Source organism: Dipodomys merriami, unplaced genomic scaffold (assembly GCF_024711535.1).
Source record: "Dipodomys merriami isolate MVZ:Mamm:240054 unplaced genomic scaffold, mDipMer1.0.p SCAF_55, whole genome shotgun sequence".
Lineage (NCBI taxonomy): Eukaryota > Metazoa > Chordata > Mammalia > Rodentia > Heteromyidae > Dipodomys > Dipodomys merriami.
Window position 1 is genome coordinate 5,940,583 of NW_027206124.1, and position 17,856 is coordinate 5,958,438.

The following is a 17,856-nucleotide window of genomic DNA, read 5'->3' on the forward strand; positions in this document are numbered from 1 at the left end:
TCAGAGTTAGCCCAGGCAGAAAAGTTCCTGTGAGACTCTTATCTCCAATAAACTATCAAAAAAAGCCAGAAGTAGCACTGTGGCTCAAGTGGCAGAACACTAGCCTTGAGTGCAAAGAGGCTCAGGGGCAGCATCCAGGCCCTGAATTCAAGCCCCAGGACCAAGAAAGCAAGAAAGCAAGCAAGGAAGGAAGGAAGGAAGGAAGGAGGGAAGGAAGGAGGGAAGGAGGGAAGAAGAGAGGAAGGAAGGAAGGAAGGAGGGAAGAAGGGAGGAAGGAGGGAAGGAGGGAGGAAGGATGGAAAGTAAAGAGTGGCTCATCACCCCAAAGGCCTGATAATAGGCCCCACCTTCAGTTGATCCCCAACAGGCACCCAGCACGCTCCTCACCATGCAGCCCAGCACCTCCGTCTCCAGTCATACCCTCAATGCACCCTCCTTCCTGCCCCATGCTTTTTCAAGTACTCTTTTCCAGCCTACCTTCCAAATCTGACCTGTCCTAACCTGTCTCAGAGCATCACCATGAACACACAGTTCCAATCTCTTCTGCACCCTTTTGTGTCCTTGTGCCATGTGGCAATCCTACACGCCACACGGCATCACTCCCGGACCCTGTCCTCAATATGCATTAAGACCCTGTGCTGATCCACACACAACCTCCATCCTCATCAAGTTGTTTCTGCACCGCCACTCCCCTCCCCTCCTCACCCCCCCACCCCCCGCCAAGTACCATGAACTGTCCTACAAAACTTGACTCATCCCATAAACACTGGCCAAGAGTGTACCAGATGGCAAGAACTGCTTGAGGCCCTGAAGGCATCCCTGTGAGCAACACGGAGATGCTGCCTGCAACCACAGAGTATACAACCTACTCAGAAACAAGTAACACATTTCGGACTATTCCAGATACCAAGGAAAATACACAACTGCACATGGGGGTCCAAGCGCCACCTCTCTGGGATCTCACATAGGGCAGGATGTTGACCTGAAGTAGGCTCTGTGGGCAACCACGGCTGTGACATTTCCACTGGGGCAGGAAACTGTGCAAGGTGCTGCCAGCACTGACAGGGGCCACGGGGCCAGGGCCAGGCTGCTGCTGATGCAGTGTTAGGGAAGCAGTTGCTGAGTTGAGGGCTCTGTTCAGGACATGAGTATGGGACTTGCTGATGGAGAGGGTTAGGTCCTCAGTTTCCTTTTAACTGATAGTGACTGGGGACCCCGTCCCTGGTTAGGCTATGCCCTGTAGACACTGTGAGCCAGGGGCCTTGAAAGGGGGCAGACATGTAGATGCCACAGGCGTACAGCTCTCATAGCTCTGAGCCACATAAGAAAGAGCTGTTGTGTCGCATTTATTCCAGGTGCCAACTGCAAATTGTTTGGAGTACGTCCCTTGGGCCTGGCACCACAGAGAGTTCATTCTACCTTCCTGTCTCAAGGAATCTCAACAATACTGAGGCCACCTTGCTAAGACTGTCCATTTCCCAGATGAGGACGAGCTTGGATGGAGACAGCTTGCTCCTGTCCTCCGGGACACCAGGCTGTCCCCAATGCGCATGTTCCAAACATCTCATCTCAGGCTGATGCTTGTACTATGAATTTACCATATGCAGGGCTACATTATTTTAAAAGAAAAAAAAGATGCACAGTCTGAAATGACTATAAATTTTGATACAACAGAATCTTTGTTGCAGTTTCCTTTGGAAGGTTTCAGTAAATTAGTAATAGCATACCCAAAAATAGGATCTGAGGTAGAAGTAGAACTTTCAATATAGTTTTGTTATAAAATGGCAAGTGATTGTTCTGTGGTGTGAGGTTCTCCGGATGAAAAAGCAAACGCTACTCTTCATGGAGCTGCACAGAGCCAGAGGAAAGCTGTGACATTATTAATCGCTGTATTCTGTGATGATTGATAGGCTGTTCTGCAGGGAGGAAGAAGTGCCTCAGATACAATCTGTCCCAACCACTCTGCGATATGTTAATATTTTCTTCAGACAGAAGAGGAGAGGTATTCAAATACCTGCCGCAATAGGCAATTCATCCCAAGTACACCCCAGTGAACTGATGGGAGCAAGATGAGGAGACAGAGGAGGAAACCGGGCTGAGTGCTCTACCCAATGGCCTCAGCTTGCGGGGGGGGGGGGGGGGAAGGGGGAGGAGAGGGGGAGCGCAGACTTCTAACAAGGCAACTGTGGTGTGTCCATTCATGAAAATACGGGTGTGCACTGCTCCGGGGTATGCGTCTAACAACTGTCCCTCTATTTTCAAGTAACTTTTAAAGTTTCTTTTAGGAAAAGAATCCACCAATGTAGAAGAACAAATCTGTCTCTTCTCCGCAAGGACGTTGTAGAGCGAGCAAGCAGCCTGGCACCTCCCATTATTTCCTAATTGCTTCGGAGATGAACCAGGCTGTATCAGAACTCCCAGGCACCGTGGTAATCCACGAACATGTGGGCAGAGCACTCGGCGGCCATAGACACACTAGTCACAGCTGACTGGCGGACCAGATGTTCCCGCATCATGGCACCCAAGCCTTGGGGCCTTTTTTCCTGTGGAGAGTTTCTCTGGCTTGGAGCATGACAAGATATGAGAGCAAACAACCCAGGCCTCTGGGGCTTTTCTTTTTATACTTCCTTAACTGAGTTACACAGTCTTGATTCCCAGTCTTTGCTTAAGAACTGCTTTTGTGAGTGGCAGGGAAGGGGGCAAAGCTCTGATACGCGAGACCACTGGCTGCACACACACCCAGGAAGGTGGGACTCACTCTCCACATCTGACTCCCTGCGTGGATGAATTGGCATGGGCCCTGCCAAGGGCAGGGTGGAGCAGGCTGGGCTTTCCTCCCTTCCTAGCCTCTTCCATTTCTATTGCACCTTGTGTGGGAGTCAACAATGATAAACTGGAGAGAAACGGTGAGCACCATTTCCTGGCAACACACCAGCATTACCTTTGCCCCTTTCCTTCCTGCCCAGTTTTAACCTCTAGTGTGAGCAAGCCAAGTCTGGAGGCTTAGACTTGCCCTCAGTGCCTGGTGAGACACGGGTTCTGCAGGGCAAGACAGCAGGCACAACAGACATGAGCAGGAAGGGGTGGGAGAAGGCGGGACTCCAGACAGGGAAAAGAGGAGCCAACTTCCAGATGTCCAGTGGCGGTAGATGCTACAAAAGGATGGCTCCTTGGCTAGAGCCGAGCCCCATGTACTCCCAGGCCAATGGCAACAGATCTGCTCTCTGAGGTAAGGAGTGAGCATGCCACATTTTCTGAATATACCAGTCTCAACCGCTCTCCAGAGAGCACTCTCAAAAGGCAAAATGGCAGCCAGGTGCTGGTGCTTCACACCTATAATCCTCACTACTCAGGAGGGTAAGATCTGAGACTCCTAGTCCAAGCCCAAAGAAACATAGGCCCCATGGTTTCCTTATTTGCAATAACTAGTATATGTCTGAGTCAAGCAGAAAAGGTCAGATAAGTTGATGTTAGCGGAATGAACCCCAAGATAAGTATTCAAATGTTTTTTTGGTTTTTTTTTCTTTCAGGCAATTGTTTCTATCATATTTATAAGATGATTTCTATGTTGCTTTGTATGTCCCTCCCCCACAGTATAACACATACTTTCATTGTATTTGATGTTAGTATAATTTGTGGAGGGGATGGGAAAAAAACAAATCGTTTAACTAGGGATACAGGTGGACCCATTGCAACAATGAGATGTACAAGTCGTTATGTCAAAAAACAAACTTAACAACTTTGGTGGGGGGGTGGGGGGAGAGGAGGAGTATGGGAAGGGATGGGAAGGGAAAACAACGAGGAGGCAACAATGCTTGATAAGAAATGTACTCGTTATCTTGCCCATGTAATTGTAACTCCTCTGTACGGTATTCTCACAATAAAAAAAAAAAAAGAGAGTGTGCCCAGGCCCTAAATTCAAGTCCTAGTACAAGTGCACACATGCATGCACACACATACACAGAGGCACACAGAGGCAGAATAGCCCAGGGGTTAAATCAAGAACTCTGGACCCAGCTGAGGCTGCAGTAGCCTCTCCACTCAGCTCTGCACCCCTGGCTGGGCTGTGTGATCATTTTCAGTCTCTCCTAGGCCAACACTGGGCAGCAGTAGCTGCTGCCTTATGCACATCTCCTGGGAGCTAAGTGATTTCATACAGCAGAGCTCTTCGGAGAACTCCTAGCCAGGGCTCAAACAGGCTCACAGAGCCATCCCGTGCTCTTCTCTTTCCTTTCTAACAAACCCTCCAGTCCCCTCTGGTTCAGCTGCACCTCCTTGGGTGGCCATGTGCTCCACAGAAGGAACCACATTGGGGCAGGAGAGCCAGGGCTGGCCTAGGCTGCTGGCAGGGACCAGGGCCACGGCCAGTGTAGGTCTGGTTGGGGTGCATTCTGTGCTGTGAAACATGGGAGATGCTTTCCCCTGTTCTTGAAGTCATTATGGAAGAGTAGCCCATTGCAAAAAACTGACTTTGAAGTATCTGCACATGTGCCAGGAATGGGGGCGACCTTTTGGTGGCCAGAAGGGGAGACACATTTGTCTTCTGGTAACCAGGCTCCCTCCTCTCCTGTCCACGAGGAGGCTCTGGCTGGGCACCAGGAGAGCCCAGCCTGGTGTGGCTAGGGCCGCCACCTGGTGGCAGGTTAAGCTGCCATTAGGAGGGTTTAGCCAGGAAAACCAGCCTCCCTGGTCAGTGGAGGGAGGCCTGCCCTAAGGCTTTGTCCCCTTGACCTTACTCGATGGTGAAACACTCTTGTGGCAGGTTTCGTGGTAAACTCCACTGATGGCCCGATGCTGTCCACAGCTTGCTGCCCCTTCCCCCGGAGGCCATTCTGAGTGGCAGAATCTCCCTAGATCCCTCCACCTCCAATCTATAGGAGTAGAGAACCTGGAGACCAGAGAACTCCTGAGCCAGCTCGTCTGAGGTACAGCCAGGGGACTGGAGGAACGTGCCGGGTCTTAGTTTGTGATGAAATGGAAAGCAGGAGTACCAAGAGAGTGAGGGTGAGGACCACACAGGCCTTTGGGTGACGGCTAGGTGGAGCACAGTGCAGATTAAACCCTGGGGCTATGACTGGACAAACCTCCCCGTCCCCAGCACAGGGTAGACCCTAGGGGAACAGACAGGGCACAGTCATGCAACGCATATGCACCTACTCCCCAAATTCCAAGGGATGCACATGTACTGCTGGCCCCAATAAGCAATACGCAATGCACTTATTTAGCTTCATCACTAAAGCAAAATAACAAGCATCTTTTTCATGCACCAAGCCATCCAGCCTGGCTTGCTCCCTGGGTCCAATGGGAGAAGGTGGGGCTCAGAGCCCAGGGACCCAAAGGCAACGAGCATGAACGAGGGCCTGAACATGGGAAGGAGGCAGAGGCTGGGAAAGCAGCCATTAGAGAGACCCACTGCACGGTAAGTACTGAAGTACCAGTACTCCCAGTCTGGAGTCTGGGAGTCTAGCTGAGCTACTACGTATTTGTGGGTTTGAGAAGGCTGGGTCACACGTGCATTAACATAGTCCTACTCCCCAAATTCCAAGGGATGCACATGTACTGCTGGCTCCAATAAGCAATACGCAATGCACTTATTTAGCTTCATCACTAAAGCAAAATAACAAGCATCTTTTTCATTCACCAATCATCACCAGGCTTGGAGACTGGCTCCAGTAATCTACCCTTCTCAGGCTCCAGCACTAGCCATGACCTTCCACTAAGAGGTGCCAGGGAGCAGCAAAGGGCAGGGCAAGCTTAACGACCTGTTCGTTTCAGCCACTCTATTCCAGGAAGAGGGGGAGAAGGGATTTAGGATGCTACAGGCGAAGAACAGTAGCTCCCAGGATTCAGTGCATCCCTGCCAGCTCTTGCGGCTCACTGTATCCCTGTGGGGTTCTTGGGGCTCAAGGGCTCATTGTATCCCCCTTTACCCAGGCTTCTCGGGCTCACTGAATCCTGATAGGGTTCCCAGTGGTCACTACTAGATATTTTCAACCTCAGATCCTCCATATGGATGAGATCCCACGGACAGATACAGAAACCCAATGACAGGGACTTGCCAAAGGCCACCTGGCTGGTAGACTGCACTGGCTGGACAACCCGAAGATAGAGCATTCTCTCTGCCATCGCTCCTCAGCTTTTGGCCCTCATCTTCTTGTCTTCACAGGATGCTGCCCCCAAACTGTGTAATCTTAGCTACTCAGGAAGCTGTGATCTAAAGATTATGGTTTAAAAGCCAGCCTGAGCAGACTCTTATTTCCAATTAACCACCAAAAACCTTGGGCTATAGGTCAAAGCTAGCCTTGAAAAAAAAGTTAGTTAAGGCACAGTGCCCAGGTCTGAGCTCAAGCCCCTGTACCAGCATGCTCGCGTGAGCGTGTGCATACATACATACACACCACACACACCACACACCACACACACACACACACACACACACACACACACACACACACACACACACACACACACCTGCAAAGGTCTACCTTGATCCCTAGGAGGAGCACAAAGGGAAAGGAGTGACGGGGAAGGCCAGAGAGCGCAGGGCTCCCATTCACATCTGGTCTTCTCAGTCTTGTTTCAGGTAACCCCAACCACCCCACCCCTGCTATGTCTCTTCTCTCCACAGTAACTGTGAGATCTCATGTTATGGTGTAGACCCATGCTGCTAGGATGACTGTCACAAGCAGTCGGCTTCCCTCCAGAATAACTAGGGTCGCAAAGCAAAGGAAGATGATGATGCCAGGGCCCCTGCTTGCATCAGGTCTTTAGCATGTATGGCTAACAAATTACCAGATTTAAGAAGGAGTTTGGGGCCTTAATGGCACCAGCCAGCAAACCCAAAGCCAACATTCTGTGGATCTCTCGTTATTTTTGATTTTGAAATGTATGAAAGTCTCAAAAGAGTTCAGAAAAGAAAGTAAATTTGTTGCATTCCAAACCAACATATTGTATCAAATAAATTAAGCCATGTAACTGACAGACTCAAATGCATTTTAAAAAAGCATCAGGTTCCAAGTCTTGCATGGCATTACCACCCTCTCCCTACCCCAGCCATGGTGAGGTCTCAGTAATCAGCAAGAATGAAGCCAGGTGCTCTGCTCCTACACACAGTGCAGTAGCTCTCAGGGCAAATTACTCAGTATTAAATGTATATTGCTGCCAGTCTGCCTGGTTATCTCCCTCCTAAACCCCCTCTCCCCACTGATGCTCTTGATCAGCATTTGCTGGGGAAAAGCAGTCACTTTCTCTTTCTAAAGAAAGCCTAGCTTGGTCCAATACAAAAGCAGAGAGGCAGCTTTACTAACAAAGATACAAAGATCCTTACCAAAGCAATTCATATTCTAAGACTTCTACCTATGCCATTCGCTAGAAGATGCCATCCATCTGCCATTGTGAAGGCTTTGGGATAACAGCCATTCCAGGGACTTGTTCTGACATTGGCTTAGCCAGAGAGCTTTAGGTGCCGGCTCAGACAAGGGGTGCATAGTTAGAATCAACCACCTCAGCTGACACCTGCCACTGGCTGGACGCTCGTATTACCTTTTCCCCAATTTGGCTTTCAAGTTCCTTCAGTGTCCGGCAGCTATCCATTTCACTTCCATTTCCCCTTAAAAAAAAAATCTTTGTTAAAATGTTTTGATCAGTGTTTACACAAAGCTTACAGACACCTTAACTAGAAAGGATTTTTACATAAACTCTCCCCTCCTACCCATTTTTTGGTGTCAGTTACTGAGGCTTAAACTTAGGGCCTCACGCTCTTGCTTGGCTTTTTCCACTGAAGGCTGGAAGTCTACCACATGCATCACAGTTCTACGTCTAGCGTTTATGGTGGTTAATGAGATAAGAGTCTCATGAACTTCCCTGGCAAGGCTGGCTTTGAACCCTGATTCTCATATTTCAGCCTCCTGAGTAGCTAGGATTACAGGCGAGAGGCACCAGCACCTGGCTTAAGAAATCTTTTAGGGCTGGGAAGGTGGCTCAGTGGCAGAGCACTTGCTTTGCATGTATGAGGCCCTGGGTTCGATTCCTCAGCACCACATAAGCAGAAAAAAAAAGCCGGAAGTGGTGCTGTGGCTCAAGTGGTAGCGCACTAGCCTCGAGCTGAAGAGCTGAGGGACAGCGCCCAGGCCCAGAGTTCAGGCCCCACAACTGGACCCCCCTCCAAAATAAAGAAATCTCTTTTAAAGTCAGCCTGAAGTATGAACATGAGTGAATGGCTTCACTTCTCTCTGCCTGTTTCCTCGCCATGAAATGAAACATAAGGCCAATGGCTCTCCTCAGTCCCTGCCAGTGAGGTGATTGTAGTGGATGCTCAGTGAGCACCTACTTGGGCCATGTTTCATCTCATTTAATTCACAGCAGGTCTCTGGGCCTGGGACCACCATCATCCTGACTGATGTGGAGATGTGGATGGGAGAATAAAGGTAACAGAACAAGTGGAGGTCAGCCCTGGCGCTGACCACTGTGGCCCCTGGGCCATTCTGTGACCATCAGAGAGGAGTGTGCCTGCCATCCCTTCGCTTCGTCTGCCTTTCCCCGGTCAATCTTCTGCGTTGTGCACAATCCATGTGTCTAGAGACCCTCAGAGCTCTCTTTAGAGCACCCCGGTGGAGTTGGGGCACAGGGTAGAGAACAAAGGAAGCAGAACTAGGGCTCCCCCGCTTTTCAGCATTTGACAGTGCTTCCTATACACCAGGTCTGGGTCATGGCAGTGAGCCGAATGCTGACCCTGCTCATGGCAGAGACCAGTGGGAATAAACTGGACGAGTGTGACAATGGTCAGTAGCAGGACCCGGAACCTGGAACCTAGCAAGCTGCAGTGCGCCAGCCACAGCCTCCCCCACTGACCAAGTCACCACCTCACAGCCAACTTTGCCCGCTGCCCTTCACAGGTGTTCTTCCTTACCTATACCCTGACACACACACCCTCATCTCTGGGCTTCAGAACCTTAACTGCGATCAGCTGCTCTCAGATACTAACTTGGAGACAGGAACTCTCTAAAGATGAATCTCCAATGGGCAACGGTGGCTCACACCTGTAATCCCAGCTCAAGAGGCTGAGAGCTGAGGATCACAGTTCAAAGTCAGTCTGTGTAGGAAAGTCTGGAAGATTCTTATTTCTAGTTAACCACCAAAAAAGCTAGAAGTGGAGCTGTAGCTTATCTAGCCTTGAGCAAAAAAGCTCAGGGACAACACCCAGGCCCTGAGTTCATGCCCTAGGACCAGCAAGAAAAAAAAATGTAAACAGTCTGATACTCTTTTAGCTGAAGAATTTTTAACCCTTTTACATTTAATGTTGTGGATGCTAATGCCCACACAAGAAGTCCTTGTGGGTTCAGTGCCACATGAAGAAGTGTACATATGCTTTACCTGTTGCCCACAAATTTAATTGTTTTCAGCAGAAACGCTGTTCATGGCAAGTAGCCTACCACAGGGACGGCTGGAAGGAGAAGGTGTTTGCTATGATGCATTGTCTCCAACAACAGAGAATCCAGCTTCAGAGTACAACGTCTTTCAAATATACCATAAATATTTAACCTTTTATCTTGAAGAGAGTAGCTTATGATAATTTTCATCTCAAATAACTTATTAGACAGAAGTTTCTCAATAATAATTTTTTCAGTCTCTTCTTGTAGGATACCAGCAGCTCTCACTTAGGATCCTAGCCACTTGGGAGGTAGAGGTTAGGAGAGATCCTGGTTGAAGGCCAGTCAAGGCAAAAAAAAAAGTTAGTGAGACCCCACTTAAATCACTAAGCTGGCACACCTATAATCCCAGCTATTTATATGCGACTATAAATAGGAGGATCATGGTCTGGTGCCTGTTCCTGTCAAAAAGGTAAAACTCTGCCTGAAACATAACTTAAAAAAAGAGTGGAGGGGGGCGGGCAGAGTGTATGGCTCAAATGGTACAGTGACTGCCATATGAGTGCAAAGCTCTGCATTCAAACCCCAGCACTGCCTCACAAGGCCCCATCTCTTTGGCTTTTGCAACCAAGTGTGTGTGAACTAGTTATGGTCTAAACAACAATTATCACACCAACAAGAATGGGTCTGAGTCAAGAGGAGGAATACAGAGTCAAAATAACACTAAACAGGCCACAGAGAAGTCCAGGTCATGGAGGGGCCTTAGTCTATTTCCTATGGCTGTAACATAGGACATGGGTCTGGAAATGTGATCAACTCCCCACTTCTCTTGTACTAAGCAAGACTGAGGATTCAGTCAAGAACACTGGGCAATACTAAAACCTGCTTGATGGGGGAATGAGTCTTTTCTGTAGCAGTATACTCAGCTCCTGGGGAAAATGGGCTTAGTCCCTTAGAGTCCAATCATTAGCGAAGTTGTTCTACTAAACTAGTTGTTTCCTAGACTGTGCACAAACCACATGCTAGGAGCTAGGAACTTCCCAGATGACAGAGACATCTAATGCCATGCTCCAGCCTCTCACTCTGAAGATGAAGCAAATGAGCATTATGTTTATGCTGGGACTATGAGAGGCCAAAAGTGCTCAGACAAGATGTTAACATTCCCTTTCTAGCCACCAAAACACATCACTTTCCAATTAGTAACAATGAAAACACACATAACCCAACACATTTCAACTTCTGCATGCTATTATCTCATTGCAGAATGAAAAGCCAGGCGTGGCTCAAGTGGAAGATGCCAGCCAACACCATGGGTCCAATCCTCACCACCAAAATAAAAAGAGAGACTGAAATTAAAAGAAAGAAATTAAATGGAACAGCACAAAAATAGAATCCATTATTCAAAATCTAAAATAAAGCATATTTTGCCTCATTTTTCATGGGTTATGCTTACATTTCATTACAATATACCTTGTCTCATTCTGAAATATCTCTTATAGACATGTTAGAATCTTCTCTAAATTCAATTTGGACTAAAGATCAATACACTGCATTCCATCAACTCACTTCTCATGGAACTATAGCTATAAGTCAGGCATGTTGGTGCATGCCTGTAATCCCAGCAATCCAGAGGCTGAGGCAAAAGAATCATGAGTTAAAGGCCATCCTAGGCTACATAGCCATAGAAAAAAACAAATATGGCTTCTTGGGGCCTTTTGTCACAGCATTTATTCGTCATCTCAACTTCGCATTTATCTATGACTGAATAACACTTACCTCTTTATAACATTGATGTTCAGGTCAATACCGCCAAACTTGGACAGGAATTCCATGTACGGCACAGATCCAGAGCTGGTCAGAGGGAGCTACATTCAAACAAGAGTAACAGGATGTTAAAGAATTAAGGTCCAGGCAACACAGATGAGCACACAAGCTCAGCTCCACGGTGTGCTGTGGGTTGGATTGCTGGAACACATTTACACCACTTTTCTGGTATCTGAGATCAAAGGTAGCCTCAGAAAACCAAGCATCAGTGTCAGTCTGTAATCCTAGACGAAGCATCAGTGTGCCAGCAACAAAATTACCTAAACATCAAGTCTAAACCTAGCCAAACCTAAAATCTATCTAAAAGAAAAGAGGAAATCAATACAAATATATTCTAATACATAAGTTAGGAGCTGAGGTATACTCCTAGTGCTATGTAATTTTCCTAAACATTCAAATAGCTTTGGGGTAGAAAAGGTCACTTTTAAATTGAAAAGTCTTGATGGAAAACCATAGCTCACACCTGTTAATCCCAGCTGCCTGGAAGGCTGAGGCTGAGAGGATGAGAGGGTAAGGCCAGCCTCACAGTTTTGACCCTCTCAGCTACAGCTGGGAGTGGTGGCTCAACCTAGCTATGTGGAAGCTGAGTTTGGGAGGACTGAGGTTCCAGACCAGCCATGACAGAAAAGTCTGGGAGACTGTCTCACAGAAGAAGCTGGGTGTGGTAGCGTGTGCCTATCTATCTCAGCAATCAGTGCAAGTTGTTCTCCTTAGGAACAATATACTGAACTGTTTAAGAGTGAAGAACTAACTGGGAGCTGGGAGCCAGTGGCTCACACCTGTAATCTTACTCAGGAGGCTGAGATCTGAGCATCATGGTTCAAAGCCAGCCCACACAAGAAAGTCTGTGAGACTCTTATCTCCAATCAACTACTCAGAAAAAGCTGGAAGTGGTGCTGTGGCTCAAGTGGTAGAGCACTAGCCTGGAGCGCAAAGAGGCTCAGGGGTAGCACCCAGGCTCTGAATTCAAGTCCTGGGACTGGCCAAAAAAAAAGAACTGGGGGTTGGGGGTGTGGCTCAGTTGGTAGAGTCCTAGTCAGTGAGAGAAAGCATCAGATATCAAGTTCTAGTTCTGGACTTACTTGGAAAGAACTGTGAAATAAACCACTTCTTCCCAAATACTTTTAGAAAAAAAAGTATGTTGTATACATTAACTATGTTGACTTTGAACACACTCACATACAGACATGCACTTATACACACAATGTGAGATCCTAGGAGAAACTATTTCTAATATGGTCACAGCTCCTAAAGCTAAGCAAAGGCCACTTGAGTATTATTTGTGCTGCTTAAGTGCTAGTCATACCATTCTTTTTTTTTTTTTTTTTTGTCAGTCATGGGGCCTGAACTCTGGGCCTGGGCACTGTCCCTCAGCTCTTCAGCTCAAGGCTAGCGCTCTACCACTTAAGCCATAGTGCCACTTCCGGCTTTTTCTGCTTATGTGGTGCTGAGGAATCAAACCCAGGGCCTCATGCATGCAAGGCAAGTGCTCTACCACTGAGCCACCTTCCCAGCCCCAGTCATTCCATTCTTTTTGTTTTTTGTCGGTTGTGGGACCTGAACTCTGGGCCTGGGTGCTGTCCCTCAGCAATTCAGCTCGAGGCTAGCACTCTACCACTTGAGCCATAGCACCGCTTCCTGTTTTTTCTGCTAATGTGGTGCTGAGGAATCGAACCCAGGGCCTCATGCACGCAAGGCCAGCACTCTACCACTGAACCACCTTCCCAGTCCTCATTCCATTCTTATGGCAAATTTTCTAGAATCAAAATAATTTCTAAATAAAATTTTAATTTTTAAACAAGGCACCACTGAATCACACCTGTAAATCTTTACTATTCAGGAGACTGAGATTGAATAATTGTAGTTCAATGCCAGAAAGGACACAAAAATCCATGAGACTCCATGTCCAAAACTAAGCAGCAAAAAGCTAGACTGGAGGTATGTCTCATTGGTAGAACACCAATCAAACAAGCATGCTGAGCAAGTACTAGACCTGGAGTTCAAATCCTAGTACTGGCAAAAAAAAAAAAAAAAAACCCACAAATATTCAGAGAATTAGAATCTAGAATTTAAATTTTAAAAGTCAATATACTTCATTATTAAGCTTATGTAGATCCACAGAGTCAGTCAAATTTGACACCCATAGAGTGGCCACAGTTGTGTGGTATCTGTCTCATAAATGAATTTCTCTTTTCTTTCTTTTTTTTTGGGGGGGGCTCCGGTCGTGGGGCCTGAACTCTGGGCCTGGGCACTGTCCCTCAGCTCTTCAGCTCAAGGCTAGTGTTCTACCACTTGAGCCACAGCGCCACTTCCGGCTTTTTTCTTTTTGCTTATGTGGCGCTGAGGAATCGAACCCAGGGCCTCAGGCATGGAAGGCAAGTGCTCTACCACTGAGCCACCTTCCCAGCCCGAATTTCTCTCTTCTATCTAAAGCCTGTGGGACGAGGAGCCTGGGGAAGGGGCCAGGGAAGAATGCCTGATTGTCCAGTTACCAACACATACATGTGCCATCAACTGCTCACGTTTCCCTAATATGACAGAAGACCAGAACAGATGAAATGTGGACTTGAAGTTCATGGTGGCTATAGGGGAGTAAAGAGAGAAACTCAGATGTGGCAGCCCTGAGCAAGGAGGAGGAGGAAGTGTCCCCTGGGGAAGGAGGAGCTGTCCCAAGGGAGGAGGAGGAGATGTGTCCTGGGGAAGGAGGAGGTGTCCCAAGGGAGAAGGAGGAGGTATCCCCTGGGGAAGGAGGTGTCTGCTGGGAGAGGAGGCATCTCCACACAGTTCACAATCTCCTGGCATGGTGCAGAGTCCACCAATGACACTATACTCAGGCCTTGTCTAGAGAGGAAGACCATCACAGAGTGCAGCTCCCCACATTTCAAATTAATTGTAATATAGTGATAAATTATTGCCATGAGCACTCTTGCTAAAACGGAGTGCCCTGGAAAATTGAAGGGAAGGCTCTGTACAATATACCCCTTTCTAGGATTTATGAATCTGTGACATATGTTAAATGATCAAAACCATCCAAAGATAAACTGCGGGAGCAGAGCCTCAGCCAGGGTTTGGAAATGGGCAGAGGGAAGGGCTATGTCAGTGCCCATCAGCATCTTCCGAGAAGACACCGGGCCTGGCCTGGCACAGCACGGAGCCCAGAGCCCAGCTCTGTTCTCCCTCTCTGGACCAATCCAACTTCTCAACAAATGGTCTGCATTAATACTGAGACCGAGGGGCTGGGAAGGTGGCTCAGTGGTAGAGTGCTTGCCTTGCATGCCTAAGGCCCTGGGTTCTATTCCTCAGCACCACATAAGCAAAAAGAAAAAAGCCGGAAGTGTGGTGCTTTGGCTCAAGTGGTAGAGCGCTAGCCTTGAGCTGAAGAGCTGAGGGACAGCACCCAGGCCCAGAGTTCAGGCCCCACGACTGGACCACCCAAAAATAATAATAATAATAATACTGAGACTGAGGCCATGTGGAAAGTAACAAGGTACAGGGCTGCTCCCAGACAAAAGCCAACCATCCCTCTCGCCCTGGCCAGTTGGTACGATTCTACATGAAAACATTCCTGCCATGGCTCTTGAAATAAATCAGAGCTAACAGAAATTCAGCCCTAACTAGAAAATGCTTTGTCCACCTTCAAAGGTAAAGGGCCATGAAACCTCTTGGTCTCCACCTCCAGGAAAAGGAGGTTGAGTCACCATGTGGGCTAGTCAGAAAGACCTATAGAAGTGCAGCCCAGGCCAGAGCTTAGGGTCTGCCCTTTGCTCTTGATGACCTTGGCCATGACCTTGGTACCCACAGCACACTGGGACCTCATTACTGACTCCTAGGTTCTACCAGCCACAAGCTCTAGGGAAGCCAGTCTGTTGTTCAGGAGAGATTACAAGACCTGCTCTGAAAAAAAAAAAAATGCCTTTGACATTCCAAGGATCTCAGTGGCTTCTTAAAAAATAAAAAAAATATAAAAAACATATGTCACTTTTAAAACCAAATACACACTTCATATTTTCTGTACTTTCCCCCTTCCTGCATATCTGATTAGCTTGGGAAGATTGTCAAAATTGTAAATTACACATTAGAGCATGACTATAAGGGCACACAGCAGGAAATAATATTTTAATTCTCCATTTGGTACAAAGTGTCAGTTAAATCTAGCTTCAGAGGAAATGAACGCAATGCTTACAAGAAAGAGTGCTCTTTAAAAGTCAGAATGCTGCTGGGCACCCGGTGGCTCACACCTGTAATCCTGGCCACTCAGGAGGCTGAGATCTGAAGAATGAAACTCAAAGCCAGCTGGGCAGGAAAACCTGTGAGACTCTTATCTCCAATTAATCACCAGAAAAGCTACAAGTAGAGCTGTGGCTCAAGTGTGGCTCAAGTGCCAGAGCTCTAACCTTGAACAAAAAAATCTCAGGAACAGCACCTAGACCCTAAGTTGAAGCCTCAGGAATGGCACACACACACACACACACACACACACACACACACACACACACACACACACACACACACACACACACACACACACACACACACACACACACACACACACACACCACACACACACACACACACACACACACACACACACACACAGAGTCAGAATGTTACCATGGGACACAGCAAGTCCCACAGGTGTGCAGCCAAGACAACTGCCAGCTGTGGTCACACAGAACCCTGGGTGGTAAGGGTCACAACAAAGGAATTCAAAGAAGTCCAAAGGTGTGAACAATTCAAAGGTCCACCCTCTAAAGAAAGGGGAAAGAAGTGTATCCATTCAGTGGACTACTATTTGGCCCTAAAAAAAAGAATGCAGTAGAGATATAGGCATGGAAAAAGCAGATACCAAAGTATGACCCATTCACTAGCTATGTACCACTGACAATGACAGAAAGCAGAAGCGCTGGCTCCAGGCAAGGGCAGAATCACTGTGATGGATACAGGGTAGGCTTTCTTTTGGGGATGGTGACACTGTCCTCCAATTAGACAGTGCTGGTGACAATGGAGTTTTACACCCCAGGTGTTCCACAGAGCACATCCAGCCATTCACCCAAAATGCCAAATAGAGAGTCATGGAAAAGGGCAGACAAAGGAGATGCATTTTGTGGAGCTGTGTTCAAGAAGATAGTGCTTCAAAATATCTCTGCTGTTCTCAGGGTGCTGGCATCTGTTTCAGGTTAAATAGGGAGACTTGGGGGTAGGGGACACACAGTTTTAACCAGCCCAAGTCACCTGTGTGGCCTTTGTCCTGGGGATTTTGGAGAGCCCCCCGCTAGAGGAGAGCAGGAATGAGTGGCCGGCGGCCGGCCTGAGCTTGCCTTTGCAGCTGCTGCACCTTGTGCCACAAGGTGATGAGCAGGTGGCATTGCCTGGGGGGGTGCCAAGCTGCTGTGTCACAAGATGATTCTTGGTAAACCCTGTCTTTCCTGCAGCTGACTGCAAAGTGACCACAGGAGGAAATGGCTCAGATCAGAGGACTCAGACATAAAGCAGAGAGGGGGCTGGGCACTCAGCCTTTTTATCCTGCTTTTAGTTAATTCATGGACCCAGCAAAAACAGCTTTTAAGTTGCCTGTTGCTGTGACAGTTGCACAACTATGAATAAATTAAAAACACTGATTCATACAGGTTAACAATACACTCTTGTAGTTATTGGTTTTGAAAAGAAGGTATTGTCGTACCCAGTATTTGTAATTAAGAGCAAATCACTTACTTAAAAAAGACAGTCTGAATGAAAGTATGCTTTTTGTCTTTTATAATTCTCTTTTAAAGATTATTTGGCAAATTAAAAACAAGGTTTATAACTTTAAAAAAGTGTATTTTGTGATATGTAAATTCTGTCTTACTAGTTGTTAAAAATATATATAGCCTTAAAAGGTGACATTAAAAAAATCAACATATTACCAGGTTCCACAGCTAATGTTTATAATCCTAGCTATTCAGGAGGCTAAGATCTGAGGATTGCAATTCAAACCAGCCCATGCAGGAAAGTCTGTGAGACTCTTATCTCCAGTGAACCACCAGAAAACCAGAAGTGGTGCCAGGGCTCAAAGTGGTAGAGCACTAGCTGGCTTTGAGCAAAAGAGCTCAGGGGCAGCACCCAGGACCTGAATTCCATCAGCACATCCCACATGTCCCAGTTTCCATGAACACACCTGAGCCAGCACATCTTGGAACTGTTCTCTGGTGAGTGGCAACAGGAAAGTGGTGATGGTTCTTCTCAATTCATTCTTGCTCACGGTCTGGTTCTGACCCGTGTCGAGCAGCTGGAAGGCTTTTTTCAATTCATCCCTTTTATCAGAAATTTTCTGAAATAGAATCCGCTTAATATCCAAGGAGGACAGGATTGGATTTGCAATGGCTGCAGCTGTAAGAGAAATGGAGCTTACTATTCAAACATAAAAAGAAGAACAGAACCAAGCAGGTTCTTCCACTATTTTTAGGTCTATAAGTTCAGTCATGGAAAATCTACAGTCATTTTTTTCCATTTGTACCAGTCTTAGGGCTTGAACTCTGGGCCTAGGAGCTATTCATAGGAGCTTTTTCACTCAAGGCTGGTGCTGTACCACTTGAAGCCACAGCTTCATGTTCAGCTTTTTGGTTGTTAACTGGAGAAGAGAGTCTCATGAACTTTTCTGTGCTGGCTGGCTTTCAACCTCAATTTT

At 47.3% G+C, this 17,856-nt stretch overlaps 1 protein-coding gene across 3 annotated transcripts in view; it reads right to left on the reverse strand.

Moving 5' to 3' along the window:
- The window catches only part of Efcab6 (EF-hand calcium binding domain 6), a 173,874-nt gene that overhangs the window by 129,309 nt on the left and 26,709 nt on the right, over positions 1–17,856 (reverse strand). For all 3 annotated transcript variants that reach the window (XM_069999721.1, XM_069999723.1, XM_069999722.1), the window contains 3 exons: positions 17,347–17,558; positions 11,145–11,233; positions 7,543–7,609 (listed from right to left, as the gene is read on the reverse strand). In XM_069999721.1, coding sequence (XP_069855822.1) covers positions 7,543–7,609; positions 11,145–11,233; positions 17,347–17,558 — 368 coding nt within the window. The remainder of the gene's footprint in view (positions 1–7,542; positions 7,610–11,144; positions 11,234–17,346; positions 17,559–17,856) is intronic.